Source organism: Oncorhynchus keta, unplaced genomic scaffold, assembly GCF_023373465.1.
Source record: "Oncorhynchus keta strain PuntledgeMale-10-30-2019 unplaced genomic scaffold, Oket_V2 Un_contig_7985_pilon_pilon, whole genome shotgun sequence".
Lineage (NCBI taxonomy): Eukaryota > Metazoa > Chordata > Actinopteri > Salmoniformes > Salmonidae > Oncorhynchus > Oncorhynchus keta.
This window is the reverse complement of record NW_026289792.1, coordinates 59,645-81,916: the sequence shown is the minus strand read 5'-3', so window position 1 is coordinate 81,916 and position 22,272 is coordinate 59,645. Positions and strand designations below refer to the sequence as shown.

The 22,272-nt window shown below is 48.2% G+C and overlaps 1 protein-coding gene and 2 long non-coding RNA genes across 9 annotated transcripts; all 3 read right to left on the bottom strand.

The window, feature by feature from the left end:
- Positions 1-3: 3 nt before the first annotated feature.
- Positions 4-1,038, bottom strand: LOC127926627 (uncharacterized). Its single transcript, XR_008124579.1, has 3 exons — positions 989-1,038; positions 148-722; positions 4-114 (listed from the first exon to the last, which is right to left on the bottom strand). It is a non-coding gene; the product is annotated as an uncharacterized LOC127926627 (long non-coding RNA).
- A 924-nt stretch (positions 1,039-1,962) lies between these two features.
- LOC118379738 (SANT and BTB domain regulator of class switch recombination) lies at positions 1,963-21,842 on the bottom strand. Its single transcript, XM_052512078.1, has 12 exons — positions 21,419-21,842; positions 20,028-20,179; positions 18,079-18,256; positions 13,785-13,875; positions 13,333-13,574; positions 13,027-13,085; positions 8,528-8,688; positions 8,365-8,451; positions 8,034-8,144; positions 3,249-3,420; positions 2,875-3,160; positions 1,963-1,970 (listed from the first exon to the last, which is right to left on the bottom strand). The coding sequence occupies exons 2-12, from the start codon at positions 20,175-20,177 to the stop codon at positions 1,963-1,965; spliced, it is 1,545 nt and encodes a 514-aa protein (XP_052368038.1). The 5' UTR covers positions 20,178-20,179; positions 21,419-21,842.
- LOC127926626 (uncharacterized) lies at positions 13,885-17,157 on the bottom strand. 7 transcript variants are annotated; one of them, XR_008124575.1, is made up of 5 exons: positions 15,836-17,157; positions 15,464-15,587; positions 15,079-15,326; positions 14,893-15,016; positions 13,885-14,646 (listed from the first exon to the last, which is right to left on the bottom strand). It is a non-coding gene; the product is annotated as an uncharacterized LOC127926626 (long non-coding RNA). The 7 variants fall into 7 exon arrangements; XR_008124578.1 differs by having other exon boundaries at positions 13,885-14,584; XR_008124572.1 differs by lacking the exon at positions 14,893-15,016 and having other exon boundaries at positions 13,885-14,770.
- Positions 21,843-22,272: the final 430 nt, after the last annotated feature.

The window sequence follows — 22,272 nt, the reverse complement described above, 5'->3', positions numbered from 1 at the left end:
AACCACTAGGCTAACCTGCCGTCCCTACACTCTAACCACTAGGCTAACCTGCCGTCCCTACACTCTAACCACTAGGCTAACCTGCCGCCCCTACACTCTAACCACTAGGCTAACCTGCCGCCCCTACACTCTAACCACTAGGCTAACCTGCCGTCCCTACACTCTAACCACTAGGCTAACCTGCCGTCCCTACACTCTAACCACTAGGCTAACCTGCCGTCCCTACAATCTAACCACTAGGCTAACCTACCGTCCCTACACTCTAACCACTAGCATGAATATGAAGGCTCAGCATTTGTTATTTGCAAGTCATACCTAAGTTTGCTAAATCTCGTCAACAACAAAGTGATTAAAGTGTTTGGTAATATTAAAAGGTTTTGTTATGAACAAGTCATCTGCCTCAATGACAGATGAGTTAACTTTTTTTTGCCTAGAATTTCATTAAATGCACTTGAGGTTTTTTCATGGTATAGTTTCTTCTTTTTGTTTAGTTATGTGATTTCTATGTTTACCAATCTGCTGTGTTGTCAGACGTATTTGCTATTTCCTTTGCCTCATCCCTCTCAGCCATACAGTTTTTCCAATTAGAGTATAAACCAAATAGAGAGCCTAATTACTCTACCTTGTTTCTTGCTGGCCTCCTCTTCATCCCCCACCTCATCCTCAGTGACCTCTGACCCCGTGGTATACTCCTCATCCTCAGACAGCAGCGTCTGCTGCCTCTGACACAGGGCAAAGGAGGGCATATCAGGGTTTAGATAGCCTGGTCCCAGATCTGTTTGGTGTCTAGACTAACACCATTGATCATTAACTAAACATGAGGAGTTGGCAATGACAGCACAAACAGACTGGCCCTCAGGCTTCTGGTGGTACAAAGGTATACTATGTCAGTACTGTGATATGTTACGTCATATACACACAAACACAAGTAAACAGACACGGACACTGCAGCACAATTACATTTGGAAACAATAAACGTTGATCTTACCAGTTGGCGGCTCCAGTTTTTCAACAGGGAAAACTGCAAAGCAATAGGTTGAGTTAGACTATAGTCTATTTGATATAGGTTGAGTTAGACTATAGTCTATTTGATATAGGTTGAGTTAGACTATAGTCTATTTGATATAGGAGTTGAGTTAGATATAGATTGAGTTAGACTATAGTCTATTTGATATAGGTTGAGTTAGACTATAGTCTATTTGATATAGGTTGAGTTAGACTATAGTCTATTTGATATAGGTTGAGTTAGACTATAGTCTATTTGATATAGGTTGAGTTAGACTATAGTCTATTTGATATAGGTTGAGTTAGACTATAGTCTATTTGATATAGGTTGAGTTAGACTATAGTCTATTTGATATAGGTTGAGTTAGACTATAGTCTATTTGATATAGGTTGAGTTAGACTATAGTCTATTTGATATAGGTTGAGTTAGACTATAGGCATATCTATGACTCCACAAATCAAGCGCAGGTCGACGTTTACTGTCATCAATCTTGCCCTGGAGGCAGAACTGAGTGATTTCTGAAAATGGTCCAGCTGTAAAGTCAAAATTGGCTATATTGTAAAAATTCTTTAAAACGAAAATGTATTTTTTTTTTGTCTTCATTTAAAGTTTGTTTGATTATATGCATTAGGGTTAGCAGTGTGGTTAGGTTTAAAATCAGATGTACTGTAGTAAGCTAGTAGACAGATGTGTTAGCCAAATGGGTATATCAATGAGGTCTGGTTGTCATTGTAAATAACACGTTTGAGCAAACACACAAAAGTTTCTTAAAACATATCATATTCTAGTTGTGAGCATGAATTTGATCTCATAGTTGATTTGCCTGGATAAATAAATAAATAAATAGTTGTAAACTCACGGTGGTGCCCTCTATCTCTGAAGTCCCAGAAGCCCGGCTCTACCAGGATGTCACAGTCCAGTACCCGCTCCCCCTCTCTGAACCACTGGAGGGGAGTCTACAGGCCTGGCACACAGATACACAGAGAGAGAACAGGGGAGTATCACTAAAACGCAAAACCTACCATAAGATACAAAACTACACACACAGTTTCTTACCCTGTCTCTAGTAGGGGTGTGTTGGGTACACATACTGTCTCTTACCCTGTCTCTGGTAGGGGTGTGTTGGGTACACACACTGTCTCTTACCCTGTCTCTGGTAGGGGTGTGTTAGGTACATACACTGTCTCTTACCCTGTCTCTGGTAGGGGTGTGTTGGGTACACACACTGTCTCTTACCCTGTCTCTGGTAGGGTGTGTTGGGTACACACACTGTCTCTTTACCCTGTCTCTGGTAGGGGTGTGTTGGGTACACACACTGTCTCTTACCCTGTCTCTGGTAGGGGTGTGTTGGGTACACACACTGTCTCTTACCCTGTCTCTGGTAGGGGTGTGTTGGGTACACACACTGTCTCTTACCCTGTCTCTGGTAGGGGTCTGTGTTGGGTACACACACTGTCTCTTACCCTGTCTCTGGTAGGGGGTGTGTTGGGTACACACACTGTCTCTTACCCTGTCTCTGGTAGGGGTGTGTTGGGTACACACACTGTCTCTTACCCTGTCTCTGGTAGGGGTGTGTTGGGTACACACACTGTCTCTTACCCTGTCTCTGGTAGGGGTGTGTTGGGTACACACACTGTCTCTTACCCTGTCTCTGGTAGGGGTGTGTTGGGTACACACACTGTCTCTTACCCTGTCTCTGGTAGGGGTGTGTTGGGTACACACACTGTCTCTTACCCTGTCTCTGGTAGGGGTGTGTTGGGTACACACACTGTCTCTTACCCTGTCTCTGGTAGGGGTGTGTTGGGTACACACACTGTCTCTCTGTGTAGTAGCAGGTCGTTGAGCAGTCTGGTCTGGGCTGAGTTTACCTGGTGGTCCCCAGTACAGTCTCCACTGTCTGGTTGCGTTCACTATGTGGTCCCGCATCTTACAGCCCTGAGACAGACAGAGACACACCGTTTTGACAAGATTCAGTGTGTCAGTGTGTGAGTGTGGTCCTACCTTGGGAATGCCGGTGGGGTCAAAGCGTAGCGTCCTCTGGTTGCAGCAGGGGTAGATGCCCGTCCCGTGCCAGCCCTGCTCTGTCCCCATGCCTGGGTACAACACAACCTCTGGGTGATACCGACAGTGGGACAGCTCCGCACACACAAACACCTGGAGACGCACACACACACAGTCTTGTTCTGGATGCATTACACAATGCCTGGAGTATGCATGCATACACGCAAACAGCCCCCCCTACCTGTTGGCAGTGGGAGCAGGTGAGGTGGTTGATGGTTCCCCAGATCCTCCAGTAGACCAGCACCCAGGACTTCAGCTCCTCATACAGTCCTGTCATGTAATCATGGACCTCCCATCTCTTCTGCCTACAGACCAGAGGTAGTGATAGATCATAGACCTCCCATCTCTTCTGCCTACAGACCAGAGGTAGTGATAGATCATAGACCTCCCATCTCTCCTGCCTACAGACCAGAGGTAGTGATAGATCATAGACCTCCCATCTCTCCTGCCTACAGACCAGAGGTAGTGATAGATCATAGACCTCCCATCTCTCCTGCCTACAGACCAGAGGTAGTGATAGATCATAGACCTCCCATCTCTCCTGCCTACAGACCAGAGGTAGTGATAGATCATGGACCTCCCATCTCTCCTGCCTACAGACCAGAGGTAGTGATAGATCATAGACCTCCCATCTCTCCTGCCTACAGACCAGAGGTAGTGATAGATCATAGACCTCCCATCTCTCCTGCCTACAGACCAGAGGTAGTGATAGATCATGGACCTCCCATCTCTCCTGCCTACAGACCAGAGGTAGTGATAGATCATGGACCTCCCATCTCTCCTGCCTACAGACCAGAGGTAGTGATAGATCATGGACCTCCCATCTCTCCTGCCTACAGACCAGAGGTAGTGATAGATCATGGACCTCCCATCTCTTCTGCCTACAGACCAGAGGTAGTGATAGATCATGGACCTCCCATCTCTCCTGCCTACAGACCAGAGGTAGTGATAGATCATGGACCTCCCATCTCTCCTGCCTACAGACCAGAGGTAGTGATAGAAATGACTCTCCTTTATTCTGTACATGTTTCTGGAACCACAAAACAATGTTGTCCAGCCTGGTCCTTGGAACCAACTCAGTGTCCACCCTGAGACCTGAAGGTCAGGAGTTCTGCTCGTCTGCTCATCACTCTGCATTAAGGAGATAGACTAGACTAGTGCTGCATTAAGGAGATAGACTAGACTAGTGCTGCATTAAGGAGATAGACTAGACTAGTGCTGCATTAAGGAGATAGACTAGACTAGTGCTGCATTAAGGAGATAGACTAGACTAGTGCTGCATTAAGGAGATAGACTAGACTAGTGCTGCATTAAGGAGATAGACTAGACTAGTGCTGCATTAAGGAGATATACTAGACTAGTGCTGCATTAAGGAGATAGACTAGACTAGTGCTGCATTAAGGAGATATACTAGACTAGTGCTGCATTAAGGAGATAGACTAGACTAGTGCTGCATTAAGGAGATAGACTAGACTAGTGCTGCATTAAGGAGATAGACTAGACTAGTGCTGCATTAAGGAGATAGACTAGACTAGTGCTGCATTAAGGAGATATACTAGACTAGTGCTGCATTAAGGAGATAGACTAGACTAGTGCTGCATTAAGGAGATAGACTAGACTAGTGCTGCATTAAGGAGATAGACTAGACTAGTGCTGCATTAAGGAGATAGACGAGACGAGTGCTGCATTAAGGAGATAAATTGGGGGTAAGGCCCTATGATAGACTAGTGTCCTGTCCAGGGGGTGTACTGGGTGATAGACTAGTGTCCTGTCCAGGGGGTGTACTGAGGTGATAGACTAGTGTCCTGTCCAGGGGGTGTACTGAGGTGATAGACTAGTGTCCTGTCCAGGGGGTGTACTGAGGTGATAGACTAGTGTCCTGTCCAGGGGGTGTACTGAGGTGATAGACTAGTGTCCTGTCCAGGGGGTGTACTGAGGTGATAGACTAGTGTCCTGTCCAGGGGGTGTACTGAGGTGATAGACTAGTGTCCTGTCCAGGGGGTGTACTGAGGTGATAGACTAGTGTCCTGTCCAGGGGGTGTACTGAGGTGATAGACTAGTGTCCTGTCCAGGGGGTGTACTGAGGTGATAGACTAGTGTCCTGTCCAGGGGGTGTACTGAGGTGATAGACTAGTGTCCTGTCCAGGGGGTGTACTGAGGTGATAGACTAGTGTCCTGTCCAGGGGGTGTACTGAGGTGATAGACTAGTGTCCTGTCCAGGGGGTGTAACAGCAGAGGGAACACCCCCCTAATCCACATGGACGGGACAGCAGTGGAGGAGGTGGAACGGTTCAAGTTCCTCGGGGTACACATCACGGACAAACTTAAAATGGTCCACCCACACAGACAGTGCAGTGAGGCTGAAGAAATTAGGCTTGTCACCTAAAACCCTTGAGAGCATCCTGTCGGGCTGTATCACCGCCTGGTACGGCAACTGCACCGCCCACAACCACAGGGCTCTCCAGAGGGTAGTGAGGTCTGCACAACGCATCACCGGGGGAAAACTACCTGCCCTCCAGGACACCTACAGCACCCGATGTTACAGGAAGGCCAAAAAGATAATCAAAGACAACAACCACCCGAGCCACTGCCTGTTCACCCCGCTATCATCCAGAAGGCGAGGTCAGTACAGGTGCATCAAAGCTGGGACCGAGAGACTGAAAAACAGCTTCTATCTCAAGGCCATCAGACTGTTAAACAGCCATCACTAACTCAGAGAGGCTGCTACCTACATACAGACTTTAAATCATTGGCCACTTTAATAAATAGATCACTAGTCACTTGAATAATGCCACTTTTGTAATGTTTACATATCTTGCATTACTCATCTCATAGTATAAAATACAGTATATACATATCTATTCTATGACGCTCTGTCATAGATGTGTGTATTAGGTAGTTGGTGGGGAATTGTTAGATTACTTGTTAGATGTGTGTGTATTAGGTAGTTGTTGTGGAATTGTTAGATTACTTGTTAGATATTACTGCACAGTCGGAACTAGAAGCACAAGCATTTCGCTGCACCCGCAATAACATCTGCTAATCATGTGAATGTGACCAATAACATCTGCTAACCCTGTGTAGTGGTTAGAGTGTAGGGACGGCAGGGTGGCCTAGTGGTTAGAGTGTGGGGACGGCAGGGTGGCCTAGTGGTTAGAGTGTAGGGACGGCAGGGTGGCCTAGTGGTTAGAGTGTAGGGACCAGGGTGGCCTAGTGGTTAGAGTGTAGGGACGGCAGGGTGGCCTAGTGGTTAGAGTGTAGGGACGGCAGGGTGGCCTAGTGGTTAGAGTGTAGGGACGGCAGGGTGGCCTAGTGGTTAGAGTGTAGGGACGGCAGGGTGGCCTAGTGGTTAGAGTGTGGGGACGGCAGGGTGGCCTAGCGGTTAGAGTGTGGGGACGGCAGGGTGGCCTAGAGGTTAGAGTGTAGGGACGGCAGGGTGGCCTAGTGGTTAGAGTGTGGGGACGGCAGGGTGGCCTAGTGGTTAGAGTGTGGGGACGGCAGGGTGGCCTAGTGCTTAGAGTGTAGGGACGGCAGGGTGGCCTAGTGGTTAGAGTGTAGGGACGGCAGGGTGGCCTAGTGGTTAGAGTGTGGGGACGGCAGGGTGGCCTAGCGGTTAGAGTGTAGGGACGGCAGGGTGGCCTAGTGGTTAGAGTGTAGGGACGGCAGGGTGGCCTGCGGTTAGAGTGTAGGGACGGCAGGGTGGCCTAGTGGTTAGAGTGTGGGGACGGCAGGGTGGCCTAGTGGTTAGAGTGTGGGGACGGCAGGGTGGCCTAGTGGTTAGAGTGTAGGGACGGCAGGGTGGCCTAGTGGTTAGAGTGTAGGGACGGCAGGGTGGCCTAGCGGTTAGAGTGTGGGGACGGCAGGGTGGCCTAGTGGTTAGAGTGCTGTGGGGACGGCAGGGTAGCCTAGTGGTTAGAGTGTGGGGACGGCAGGGTGGCCTAGCGGTTAGAGTGTGGGGACGGCAGGGTAGCCTAGTGGTTAGAGTGTAGGGGCGGCAGGGTGGCTAGTGGTTAGAGTGTGGGGACGGCAGGGTGGCCTAGCGGTTAGAGTGTGGGGACGGCAGGGTGGCCTAGTGCTTAGAGTGTAGGGACGGCAGGGTGGCCTAGCGGTTAGAGTGTAGGGACGGCAGGGTAGCCTAGTGCTTAGAGTGTAGGGACGGCAGGGTGGCCTAGCGGTTAGAGTGTAGGGACGGCAGGGTGGCCTAGCGGTTAGAGTGTAGGGACGGCAGGGTGGCCTAGCGGTTAGAGTGTAGGGACGGCAGGGTGGCCTAGCGGTTAGAGTGTAGTGACGGCAAGGTGGCCTAGTGGTTAGAGTGTAGGGACGGCAGGGTGGCCTAGTGGTTAGAGTGTAGGGACGGCAGGGTAGCCTAGTGGTTAGAGCGTTGGACTAGTAACCGGAAGGCTGCAAGTTCAAACCCCTGAGCTGACAAGGTACAAATCTGTCGTTCTGCCCCTGAACAGGCAGTTAACCCACTGTTCCTCGGCCGTCATTGAAAATAAGAATTTGTTCTTAACTGACTTGCCTAGTAAAATAAAGGTTAAAAATAAATACAGCATCAGTTTTTATCCAAAGCGACAACCGTAAATCACAGTCCACAGACGCTGAGAGGTGTTGGTCCCATTGGGACATGGCTACGCAGCTAGGAGACCATCATCCGCGGGACCACGCACCTCCCGAACGTGCACCTCCCCAAAAATCCCAACCAACAACTTTCCGGTACACGTCCTCTATTCAATGGAATGTTTGGAATGTGTTGACAGTTGGAGAAATTGCTTGAGGTGCGCTGAGAACTCAAAAAGTATGAAAGACAACGGTCCAACATTCTAGAACACTGCTGTGTCAATATGGTGTCCAAATGTGGTACTCTGATAGACCCTTTACAGTCCTACACGCTTACATTTTACCTATGGGTGGCCACAGAGGGAATCGAACCCACAGCCAAGGTGTAAACTGGGTGGTACAGGACCTGCTGTGAGTGTAGGTGATGTCTCCTCGAGGGTTGATGTTGATCTTCCCTGGGATGCAGGAGATCTTCCGCTCTGTGTCCTTGGTCAGCAGTTTCAGGCACAGACCACACCTGGGAAAGACAAGTTGCAGTTCGGTGGTCAGGCGAGGTTAACATGAGGTCGCATTCATTGGGAACCAAACAGACTAAACAGGTAAGGATCTGGACCTACACTTGGCCAGTAAGAAACGCTCATATTTCGTTTTGTGATGCAAAAGATTTTCTGTTGGGTGTCCAAATGAATAAGACCAATGACAGACAGCCGGACGCGCATCCCAGAGCTGCCACACACCTGTACAGAGTTGATGCGTTGCCTGGGGAGTCCCGGTTCTTATAGTCAGGATCGAAGAGACACTCAATTTTCTTCTGGAATAATTTACTGAGGAAAAGGAGAAAAGAAAGGTGTTGGCTGAAGCAGAATGATCCGTCTCCCAGGACAACATCACTAGGTCTACCTTTTGAACTTGTCTTTTCTGTCCGTGATGTCGTCTGCCTCGTTGTGGCTGAAGAGGTCAGACATGTCCGCTGCCAGGTTACTGTTGATGCAGTTCATGTTGCAGGGTGTGGCCACGATGGCACTCATGTGCTTGTGACAGTACTGGATGCACTCCTCCACCTATGAGAGGTCAACATGTGACTGAATGCACTCCTCCACCTATGAGAGGTCAACATGTGACTGAATGCACTCCTCCACCTATGAGAGGTCAACATGTGACTGAATACACTCCTCCACCTATGAGAGGTCAACATGTGACTGAATGCACTCCTCCACCTATGAGAGGTCAGCATGTGACTAAATACACTCCTCCACCTATGAGAGGTCAACATGTGACTGAATGCACTCCTCCACCTATGAGAGGTCAACATGTGACTGAATGCACTCCTCCACCTATGAGAGGTCAACATGTGACTGAATGCACTCCTCCACCTATGAGAGGTCAACATGTGACTGAATGCACTCCTCCACCTATGAGAGGTCAACATGTGACTGAATACACTCCTCCACCTATGAGAGGTCAACATGTGACTGAATACACTCCTCCACCTATGAGAGGTCAACATGTGACTGAATACACTCCTCCACCTATGAGAGGTCAACATGTGACTGAATACACTCCTCCACCTATGAGAGGTCAACATGTGACTGAATACACTCCTCCACCTATGAGAGGTCAACATGTGACTGAATACACTCCTCCACCTATGAGAGGTCAACATGTGACTGAATGCACTCCTCCACCTATGAGAGGTCAACATGTGACTGAATACACTCCTCCACCTATGAGAGGTCAACATGTGACTGAATGCACTCCTCCACCTATGAGAGGTCAACATGTGACTGAATGCACTCCTCCACCTATGAGAGGTCAACATGTGACTGAATGCACTCCTCCACCTATGAGAGGTCAACATGTGACTGAATGCACTCCTCCACCTATGAGAGGTCAACATGTGACTGAATACACTCCTCCACCTATGAGAGGTCAACATGTGACTGAATGCACTCCTCCACCTATGAGAGGTCAACATGTGACTGAATACACTCCTCCACCTATGAGAGGTCAACATGTGACTGGATGCACTCCTCCACCTATGAGAGGTCAACATGTGACTGAATGCACTCCACCTATGAGAGGTCAACATGTGACTGAATGCACTCCTCCACCTATGAGGTCAACATGTGACTGAATGCACTCCTCCACCTATGAGAGGTCAACATGTGACTGAATACACTCCTCCACCTATGAGAGGTCAACATGTGACTGAGTACACTACTCCACCTATGAGAGGTCAACATGTGACTGAATACACTCCTCCACCTATGAGAGGTCAACATGTGACTGAATACACTCCTCCACCTATGAGAGGTCAACATGTGACTGAATACACTCCTCCACCTATGAGAGGTCAACATGTGACTGAATACACTCCTCCACCTATGAGAGGTCAACATGTGACTGAATGCACTCCTCCACCTATGAGGGTCAACATGTGACTAAATACACTCCTCCACCTATGAGAGGTCAACATCTGACTGAATACACTCCTCCACCTATGAGAGGTCAACATGTGACTAAATACACTCCTCCACCTATGGGAGGTCAACATGTGACTGAATGCACTCCTCCACCTATGAGAGGTCAACATGTGACTGAATGCACTCCTCCACCTATGAGAGGTCAACATGTGACTGAATACACTCCTCCACCTATGAGAGGTCAACATGTGACTGAATACACTCCTCCACCTATGAGAGGTCAACATGTGACTGAATACACTCCTCCACCTATGAGAGGTCAACATGTGACTGAATACACTCCTCCACCTATGAGAGGTCAACATGTGACTGAATGCACTCCTCCACCTATGAGAGGTCAACATGTGACTGAATGCACTCCTCCACCTATGAGAGGTCAACATGTGACTGAATACACTCCTCCACCTATGAGAGGTCAACATGTGACTGAATACACTCCTCCACCTATGAGAGGTCAACATGTGACTGAATGCACTCCTCCACCTATGAGAGGTCAACATGTGACTGAATACACTCCTCCACCTATGAGAGGTCAACATGTGACTGAATACACTCCTCCACCTATGAGAGGTCAACATGTGACTGAATACACTCCTCCACCTATGAGAGGTCAACATGTGACTGAATGCACTCCTCCACCTATGAGAGGTCAACATGTGACTGAATACACTCCTCCACCTATGAGAGGTCAACATGTGACTGAATACACTCCTCCACCTATGAGAGGTCAACATGTGACTAAATACACTCCTCCACCTATGGGAGGTCAACATGTGACTGAATACACTCCTCCACCTATGAGAGGTCAACATGTGACTAAATACACTCCTCCACCTATGAGAGGTCAACATGTGACTGAATACACTCCTCCACCTATGGGAGGTCAACATGTGACTAAATACACTCCTCCACCTATGAGAGGTCAACATGTGACTGAATGCACTCCTCCACCTATGAGAGGTCAACATGTGACTGAATACACTCCTCCATATGAGAGGTCAACATGTGACTGAATACACTCCTCCACCTATGGGAGGTCAACATGTGACTGAATACACTCCTCCACCTATGAGAGGTCAACATGTGAGTGAATACACTCCTCCATATGAGAGGTCAACATGTGACTAAATACACTCCTCCACCTATGAGAGGTCAACATGTGACTGAATACACTCCTCCACCTATGAGAGGTCAACATGTGACTAAATACACTCCTCCACCTATGAGAGGTCAACATGTGACTAAATACACTCCTCCACCTATGGGAGGTCAACATGTGACTAAATACACTCCTCCACCTATGAGAGGTCAACATGTGAGTGAATACACTCCTCCACCTATGAGAGGTCAACATGTGACTGAATACACTCCTCCACCTATGAGAGGTCAACATGTGACTAAATACACTCCTCCACCTATGGGAGGTCAACATGTGACTGAATACACTCCTCCACCTATGAGAGGTCAACATGTGAGTGAATACACTCCTCCATATGAGAGGTCAACATGTGACTGAATACACTCCTCCACCTATGGGAGGTCAACATGTGACTGAATACACTCCTCCACCTATGAGAGGTCAACATGTGAGTGAATACACTCCTCCACCTATGAGAGGTCAACATGTGACTGAATACACTCCTCCACCTATGAGAGGTCAACATGTGACTGAATACACTCCTCCACCTATGAGAGGTCAACATGTGACTGAATGCACTCCTCCACCTATGAGAGGTCAACATGTGACTGAATGCACTCCTCCACCTATGAGAGGTCAACATGTGACTGAATACACTCCTCCACCTATGAGAGGTCAACATGTGACTGAATACACTCCTCCACCTATGAGAGGTCAACATGTGACTGAATACACTCCTCCACCTATGAGAGGTCAACATGTGACTGAATACACTCCTCCACCTATGAGAGGTCAACATGTGACTGAATGCACTCCTCCACCTATGAGAGGTCAACATGTGACAGTACAGTATACAACTGAAAGACAGGTTGACATAATTAGGTCATTGAGTTTGTTCAATGCTACAGGAAGTCCTGTGTCACTTGCAATAAAAGTAACATGTTACACTTCTAAAAACAACTGTAACGGTAACCATGCAACAGGAAGTGAAGTGTTCCAAAGGCCCTTCATTTTCTGTAACCATGCAACAGGAAGTGAAGCGTTCCAAAGGCCCTTCATTTTCTGTAACCATGCAACAGGAAGTGAAGCGTTCCAAAGGCCCTTCATTTTCTGTAACCATGCAACAGGAAGTGAAGCGTTCCAAAGGCCCTTCATTTTCTGTAACCATGCAACAGGAAGTGAAGCGTTCCAAAGGCCCTTCGTTTTCTGTAACCATGCAACAGGAAGTGAAGCGTTCCAAAGGCCCTTCATTTTCTGTAACCATGCAACAGGAAGTGAAGCGTTCCAAAGGCCCTTCATTTTCTGTAATCATGCAACAGGAAGTGAAGCGTTCCAAAGGCCCTTCGTTTTCTGTAACCATGCAACAGGAAGTGAAGCGTTCCAAAGACCCTTCGTTTTCTGTAACCATGCAACAGGAAGTGAAGCGTTCCAAAGGCCCTTCGTTTTCTGTTTCAGACTAAAGTGAAGAGAGAAGCCTATTAGCTGATTGGTTTTCTGTTTTGTTCATGAGTGCTATTTTATTCAACGACCAACAAGAGCTTGCTGGTTCATTTACTGTAGCAGAGAGGAAGAGGCAAAGCGAGAGGTTTCATTCCTCGCCAAAAATCATTCCAACATATTTTATTTTGTTGTAAAAGGTTCCCAATAGCCTTTTCCCCAACCTCAGTTCAACCACTTTGCGTTTGTTTTTCAACTACAACAGAAAACCAGGGCCCCCGAAACGTACGGTACATTGGAACCGCCATAGCAACCCCAGCTCCCGCCATTACAACACTTACTAACGTGTCCATCTTCAAGAACTCGGAGGAGATGAGGATTGAGATCACATTGCTGGGCTCTGTAACCACACAACCAACAAACACCACGTAACCAACCGATGTTAACACACAACCAACAAACAACACATACTGACCAAACACACTGACAGGCCAACAAACAAGCACACCGCTATTAGTGACCACATCACTGTCGTCTCCATGGTGATCATTTGCCACGCCCAGGTAAGTGATGGTATGGTACTGTACAGGCATCGGTGTATGTAGCTACAGTACGTATGATGGGAGAGCAGATATTCGACTCTTTACCGAGCTTGGGTTTGTCATGGTTGCCATCGACGGCCATTTTGTGCCTCTTGACGTAGTTCATGAGCCAGTCGAAGATCTGCACGTCACAGTGCACAGAGATGTCCACCTCCTCCCAGCGCTGGGTGTCAACAGAGAGGTACTCAGCAAAGTAACGCATCTCGTTGATCAGAAGGTCACGGGGACACATGAAGTCCTGCTTCAGGTTCTTAGCCTCGTCACACACGTGGATCACCATATTGGGCCTGCGTGGGGAGAGAGATACAGGCAGGCAGGCAGACACACACAGAGACAGAGAGGAATAACTCTTGATTTTTGTATTAAGAGTACATTTGAGTATTTGTTAGCAAACTAAGTTCTTGATCTTGCTCTATGAAACTCTTTGATCACCTTGACATGAGCTGGACTGGTTAACAGTGTATTTCTGTTTGACGGTAGTTAGACCAGGCACTCACCCTTTCCCCTCCTGGGGCTTCTCGCCCTTCTCTGCAGACTCCCTGCTCTCCTTCTCCACCGAGCCACCTCTGGAAGGGTTCACCGCCAGGCCTGGAGAGTGGAAGCACCAGACCAGACTGTGGACTAACCCTGACCCTGAACTAAAGCCTAGATATTCAGACATGAAGAGTCTTCAGGTCCTACTGCCTGCTACATTGGACGCAGAACTTTAGCATCTTGACTGGCTGCATCACCTCTTGGTATGGCAACTGCACCGCCCTCGATCACAAGGACGCTACAGAGGGCGGTGCTGCCATCCAGGACCTATATACCCCAGCCCATAGACTGTTCTCTCTGTTACAGAGGGTGGTGCTGTCATCCAGGACCTATATACCCCAGCCCATAGACTGTTCTCTCTGCTACAGAGGGTGGTGCTGTCATCCAGGACCTATATACCCCAGCCCATAGACTGTTCTCTCTGCTACAGAGGGTGGTGCTGTCATCCAGGACCTATATACCCCAGCCCATAGACTGTTCTCTCTGCTACAGAGGGTGGTGCTGTCATCCAGGACCTATATACCCCAGCCCATAGACTGTTCTCTCTGCTACAGAGGGTGGTGCTGCCATCCAGGACCTATATACCCCAGCCCATAGACTGTTCTCTCTGCTACAGAGGGTGGTGCTGTCATCCAGGACCTATATACCCCAGCCCATAGACTGTTCTCTCTGCTACAGAGGGTGGTGCTGTCATCCAGGACCTATATACCCCAGCCCATAGACTGTTCTCTCTGCTACAGAGGGTGGTGCTGTCATCCAGGACCTATATACCCCAGCCCATAGACTGTTCTCTCTGCTACAGAGGGTGGTGCTGTCATCCAGGACCTATATACCCCAGCCCATAGACTGTTCTCTCTGCTACAGAGGGTGGTGCTGTCATCCAGGACCTATATACCCCAGCCCATAGACTGTTCTCTCTGCTACAGAGGGTGGTGCTGCCATCCAGGACCTATATACCCCAGCCCATAGACTGTTCTCTGCTACAGAGGGTGGTGCTGTCATCCAGGACCTATATACCCCAGCCCATAGACTGTTCTCTCTGCTACAGAGGGTGGTGTTGCCATCCAGGACCTATATACCCCAGCCCATAGACTGTTCTCTCTGCTACAGAGGGTGGTGCTGCCATCCAGGACCTATATACCCCAGCCCATAGACTGTTCTCTCTGCTACAGAGGGTGGTGCTGCCATCCAGGACCTATATACCCCAGCCCATAGACTGTTCTCTCTGCTACAGAGGGTGGTGCTGTCATCTAGGACCTATATACCCCAGCCCATAGACTGTTCTCTCTGCTACAGAGGGTGGTGCTGTCATCCAGGACCTATATACCCCAGCCCATAGACTGTTCTCTCTGCTACAGAGGGTGGTGCTGTCATCCAGGACCTATATACCCCAGCCCATAGACTGTTCTCTCTGCTACAGAGGGTGGTGCTGCCATCCAGGACCTATATACCCCAGCCCATAGACTGTTCTCTCTGCTACAGAGGGTGGTGCTGTCATCCAGGACCTATATACCCCAGCCCATAGACTGTTCTCTCTGCTACAGAGGGCGGTGCTGTCATCCAGGACCTATATACCCCAGCCCATAGACTGTTCTCTCTGCTACAGAGGGTGGTGCTGTCATCCAGGACTGTCATCCAGGACCTATATACCCCAGCCCATAGACTGTTCTCTCTGCTACAGAGGGTGGTGCTGTCATCCAGGACCTATATACCCCCGCCCATAGACTGTTCTCTCTGCTACAGAGGGTGGTGCTGTCATCCAGGACCTATATACCCCAACCCATAGACTGTTCTCTCTGCTACAGAGGGTGGAGCTGTCATCCAGGACCTATATACCCCAGCCCATAGACTGTTCTCTCTGCTACAGAGGGTGGTGCTGTCATCCAGGACCTATATACCCCAGCCCATAGACTGTTCTCTCTGCTACAGAGGGCGGTGCTGTCATCCAGGACCTATATACCCCAACCCATAGACTGTTCTCTCTGCTACAGAGGGTGGTGCTGTCATCCAGGACCTATATACCCCAGCCCATAGACTGTTCTCTCTGCTACAGAGGGTGGTGCTGTCATCCAGGACCTATATACCCCAGCCCATAGACTGTTCTCTCTGCTACAGAGGGCGGTGCTGCCATCCAGGACCTATATACCCCAGCCCATAGACTGTTCTCTCTGTTACAGAGGGTGGTGCTGTCATCCAGGACCTATATACCCCAGCCCATAGACTGTTCTCTCTGTTACAGAGGGTGGTGCTGCCATCTAGGACCTATATACCCCAGCCCATAGACTGTTCTCTCTGCTACAGAGGGTGGTGCTGCCATCCAGGACCTATATACCCCAGCCCATAGACTGTTCTCTCTGCTACAGAGGGCGGTGCGCACGGCCCAGTACATCACTGGAGCTGAACTCCCTGCCATCCAGGACCTATATACCACAGCCTATAGACTGTTCTCTCGTTACCGGAACATCTGATCACCTGAGGTACCTGAACAGCTTTGACCCCAAAAACCATTAGACTGCTGAACAGGTAATCAAATGGTTACCTGGACAATTTGCATTGACCCTTTTACACTGGCTAGTCTCATTATTATAATACTACAGGGGTACTGCTACTCCTTGTATATAGTCTCATTATTATAATACTACTGGGGTACTGGTACTCCTTGTATATAGTCTCATTATTATAATACTACAGGAGTACTGGTACTCCTTGTATATAGTCTCATTATTATAATACTACAGGGGTACTGCTACTCCTTGTATATAGTCTCATTATTATAATACTACAGGGGTACCGGTACTCCTTGTATATAGTCTCATTATTATAATACTACAGGGGTACTGGTACTCCTTGTATATAGTCTCATTATTATAATACTACAGGGGTACTGGTACTCCTTGTATATAGTCTCATTATTATAATACTACAGGGGTACTGGTACTCCTTGTATATAGTCTCATTATTATAATACTACAGGGGTACTGCTACTCCTTGTATATAGTCTCATTATTATAATACTACAGGGGTACTGGTACTCCTTGTATATAGTCTCATTATTATAATACTACAGGGGTACTGGTACTCCTTGTATATAGTCTCATTATTATAATACTACAGGGGTACTGGTACTCCTTGTATATAGTCTCATTATTATAATAATACAGGGGTACTGCTACTCCTTGTATATAGTCTCATTATTATAATACTACAGGGGTACTGGTACTCCTTGTATATAGTCTCATTATTATAATACTACAGGGGTACTGGTACTCCTTGTATATAGTCTCATTATTATAATACTACAGGGGTACTGGTACTCCTTGTATATAGTCTCATTATTATAATAATACAGGGGTACTGCTACTCCTTGTATATAGTCTCATTATTATAATAATATAATAATAATAATAATAATATATGCCATTTAGCAGACGCTTTTATCCAAAGCGACTTACAGTCATGTGTGCATACATTCTACGTATGGGTGGTCCCGGGATCGAACCCACTACCCTGGCGTTACAAGCGCCATGCTCTACCAACTGAGCTACAGAAGGTGGTGCTGCCATCCAGGACCTATATACCCCAGCCCATAGACTGTTCTAATATATATATATAGTCTCATTATTATAATACTACAGGGGTACTGGTACTCCTTGTATATAGTCTCATTATTATAATACTACAGGGGTACTGGTACTCCTTGTATATAGTCTCATTATTATAATACTACAGGGGTACTGGTACTCCTTGTATATAGTCTCATTATTATAATACTACAGGGGTACTGGTACTCCTTGTATTTAGTCTTATTTTCTGTTATTTATTGTGTTACTATTTTCTAATGTTCTTACTTTTTAACTCTGCATTGTTGGGTAAGGGTTCGTAGGTAAGCTTTTGTACACCTGTTGTATTCTGCGCATGTGACAAAATACATTAGGCAGGCTGACCCCCAGCAGCTCCTACGTTAGGCAGGCTGACCCCCAGCAGCTCCTACATTAGGCAGGCTGACCCCCAGCAGCTCCTACATTAGGCAGGCTGACCCCCAGCAGCTCCTACATTAGGCAGGCTGACCCCCAGCAGCTCCTACATTAGGCAGGCTGACCCCCAGCAGCTCCTACGTTAGGCAGGCTGACCCCCAGCAGCTCCTACATTAGGCAGGCTGACCCCCAGCAGCTCCTACATTAGGCAGGCTCATCATCACAGACATAGTTCCCCAGACCACTACAGAAGCACTAGCACATCAACGCCAGTCAGCCTCACCCGTCACTGAGATGGAGCTCTGATTGGTCCGCGTCTCCCCCACGTCTCCCGTGGTGTCCAATAGTGTGGATTTGATATAGTCCACAGGGGAGGAGCCTCCTGCCGTCAGCGCGTTGCATTGGTCGTCCACGTGATGGAACCCTCCGGTGCTCTTCAGCTCCTCGAACCTCTGCGCACACTGAAGGTAGGCACGACAATCACCATGGTAACCATGTCACTGCTATACCATGATAACAACAACAACCCTCAGACCACATCATCTGGGTTCCCGGTAACCCCGGCACAACATTCAACAGCAGTCCAAACTCAACTAAGTTACAGTACAGCTGACAACAGAGATTGGTGGGCGTTTCTATGTATCATGTGACACACGTGTACAAGTGCAATGGAAATGTGTTTCTGGCCTATCCCAACTCCCCCTGGAACAGACGTGGACCGTGGGGTCATATCCCAACTCCTCCTGGAACAGACGTGGACCGTGGGGTCATATCCCAACTCCCCCTGGAACAGACGTGGACCGTGGGGTCATATCCCAACTCCTCCTGGAACAGACGTGGACCGTGGGGTCATATCCCAACTCCCCCTGGAACAGACGTGGACCGTGGGGTCATATCCCAACTCCCCCTGGAACAGACGTGGACCGTGGGGTCATATCCCAACTCCTCCTGGAACAGACGTGGACCGTGGGGTCATATCCCAACTCCTCCTGGAACAGACGTGGACCGTGGGGTCATATCCCAACTCCCCCTGGAACAGACGTGGACCGTGGGGTCATATCCCAACTCCTCCTGGAACAGACGTGGACCGTGGGGTCATATCCCAACTCCCCCTGGAACAGACGTGGACCGTGGGGTCATATCCCAACTCCTCCTGGAACAGACGTGGACCGTGGGGTCATATCCCAACTCCCCTGGAACAGACGTGGACCGTGGGGTCATATCCCAACTCCCCTGGAACAGACGTGGACCGTGGGGTCATATCCCAACTCCCCTGGAACAGACGTGGACCGTGGGGTCATATCCCAACTCCCCTGGAACAGACGTGGACCGTGGGGTCATATCCCAACTCCCCTGGAACAGACTGGAACAGGAACAGTGGACCATATCCCAACTCCCCTGGAACAGACGTGGGGTCATATCCCAACTCCTCCTGGAACAGACGTGGACCGTGGGGTCATATCCCAACTCCCCCTGGAACAGACGTGGACCGTGGGGTCATATCCCAACTCCTCCTGGAACAGACGTGGACCGTGGGGTCATATCCCAACTCCCCCTGGAACAGACGTGGACCGTGGGGTCATATCCCAACTCCCCCTGGAACAGACGTGGACCGTGGGGTCATATCCCAACTCCTCCTGGAACAGACGTGGACCGTGGGGTCATATCCCAACTCCCCCTGGAACAGACGTGGACCGTGGGGTCATATCCCAACTCCTCCTGGAACAGACGTGGACCGTGGGGTCATATCCCAACTCCCCCTGGAACAGACGTGGACCGTGGAGTCATATCCCAACTCCTCCTGGAACAGACGTGGACCGTGGGGTCATATCCCAACTCCCCCTGGAACAGACGTGGACCGTGGGGTCAAGTCTAGGGTCACCATTTTCCAGCGCCCCTGGAGCAATTGCGGTTAAGTGCCTTGCTGAAGAGCACAGCGGCAGATTGTTCACCTTGTCGGCTCTAGGATTCGAAATTTAGATTACTGGCTCAAAACTCTTACCTCGAGGCTACCCGTCACGCCAAACAGTGACCATAGGGAGTTGGTAAGACAACACTGACAGATCTCAGACCAGGCTAATAGCCTTTTACGATCTCTCCTTAGTGGGAGCAGTGGTTAGCAAGCTTGCCTACAGACTGGGAGACCCGGGTTCGCACTGTAGCCGTTAGCTACTATAGCTTCAATCAATCACTATGTTTATTGTCCCAATGTGCAGTGCATGTAGAGCTTACCTCCTTGGGTGTGAAGCCAGGGACCAGCATGGCCACGTTGTCCCAGTCGATGGGCTGTGGAACGCTCCAGAGAGAGCTCAGCACCATGTCCAGGACCAGGAGGTTGTTTTCATTGGGAAAGTTGTTGTTCAGGGTGCAGTAACGACTCATGTCTGTCAGCAGGTAAGGGTGAGAGATCAAAGTTGACTCAGTGATATGACATTATCATACATTATTACATCTGAAGGGTGAGAGATCAAAGTTGACTCAGCGATATGACATTATCATACATTATTACGTCTGAAGGGTGAGAGATCAGAGCATTATTCTGTTAAGGGTACTCAGTGATATGACACCATCATACATTATTACGTCTGAAGGGTGAGAGATCAGAGCATTATTCTGTTAAAGGTACTCAGTGATATGACACCATCATACATTATTACGTCTGAAGGGTGAGAGATCAGAGCATTATTCTGTTAAAGGTACTCAGTGATATGACACCATCATACATTATTACGTCTGAAGGGTGAGAGATCAGAGCATTATTCTGTTAAAGGTAGACTCAGTGATATGACATTATCATACATTATTACGTCTGAAGGGTGAGAGATCAGAGCATTATTCTGTTAAAGGTACTCAGTGACATGACACCATCATACATTATTACGTCTGAAGGGTGAGAGATCAGAGCATTATTCTGTTAAAGGTACTCAGTGATATGACACCATCATACATTATTACGTCTGAAGGGTGAGAGATCAGAGCATTATTCTGTTAAAGGTAGACTCAGTGATATGACACCATCATACATTATTACGTCTGAAGGGTGAGAGATCAGAGCATTATTCTGTTAAAGGTAGACTCAGTGATATGACACCATCATACATTATTACGTCTGAAGGGTGAGAGATCAGAGCATTATTCTGTTAAAGGTAGACTCAGTGATATGACATTATCATACAAGGGTGGAGGCGACTTTATGCGCACAGAAAGCTGCGGTTTCTTCAATCGACAATAGTAAATGGGACGGTCTACTTGACATAGATACATAAGAATAACAAGAGCATGTATAGAAAGCCTTGACAACCCAACAGCATCTCTAAACCAAATTCTGGAATAGGCTTCTCCTACTTTGTCCCACCGTTGTCATTGAAAAGCTGACTGTCAATAGCATACGCGGTGAACAGCGCACACACATTATCTTCTTGTAACAAGGATGGATTGTCGTCCCTTGGAAGGCCCCTTTGACTGTAGTCTAACTTTCCAACGCAAATGTAATGGCATGTTTTTTGTCAACAGTTTATTCTAGCAAGCTAGCTACCGAAAGTGCACATCACTGTACTAGAAGCTAAATACGATACGTTTGTATTATAGTATCTAGTTGGCTGAAGGGTTATCTAGCATCTTACTGATTCAATGATGACACCTGATTCTTCTGTGGTCCGGATGATAGGACGTTCCGGTGTACAGTATCCGTCATCCACGTTTAACGCTTAATGCTACTAGCGAGCTAGCGGCACTCTCTCTGCAGTATCATCCCGGGGACGAGTTGATGGATGATAGGAGGTTCCGGTGTACAGTAGCCGTCATCCACGTTTAACGCTTAATGCTACTACCGAGCTAACGGCCTTCTCTCTGCAGTATCATCCCGGGGACGAGTTGACGGACAGACAAGACATTCAATCAGAATTGCATACGGGATGGTCGTTGTAACGTCGTCGTCGTCGTCCCCCAAAAAAATATTCTGTTGCGTTGATTCCGCTTTTTCCGGTGCCGCAGTGCAGCAGCGGGTGCGGTGGTCGCGCGTCCCGGGGTTGCTTAGCGACAGAAGGGCCCTTTTCGGATAAATCAAATGAAGGGAAATTATTTTGGGTCCAGCAGGTGGGTCACCACGTGTTTGTTGTGTCCCCCCTTTCCACAAATGTATTCAAAGCAAACTGAATAGACATATTGTTAAATTGACATATTACACAAGTTGAGATATATCTCCTTCTTAGAGACATCATGCATTTTATTAGGCGTCTGTCGAGCTTCTCAACTGATTTATAAGATGTAGAATGTAATAACATATATCTTTAGGCTATCGTTGCAATTGAACTAACGTCTTTGTCCGGATAATGTAGGAAAAATGCTCATTCCACATCTTAGTTGTCTTCCTCTTCCTCCCCATCATCACCCTCGTCCACTGCAACAAGCCTTGGTGTGTAACCACGTGTTTAACCTTGTTATAGTGGACGCATTACATTTTCAAAACAATTAACAT

Excerpts from the sequence above, each read along its gene's own strand:
- LOC118379738 (XM_052512078.1), bottom strand. The coding sequence starts at position 20,177 with ATGAGTCGTTACTGCACCCTGAACAACAACTTTCCCAATGAAAACAAC. Across the intron at positions 13,876-18,078 it reads GAGCTCCATCTCAGTGACGG|GCCTGGCGGTGAACCCTTCC; the intron begins GTGAGGCTGACT and ends TCCACTCTCCAG. Across the intron at positions 13,575-13,784 it reads AAGCCCCAGGAGGGGAAAGG|GCCCAATATGGTGATCCACG; the intron begins GTGAGTGCCTGG and ends CTCCCCACGCAG.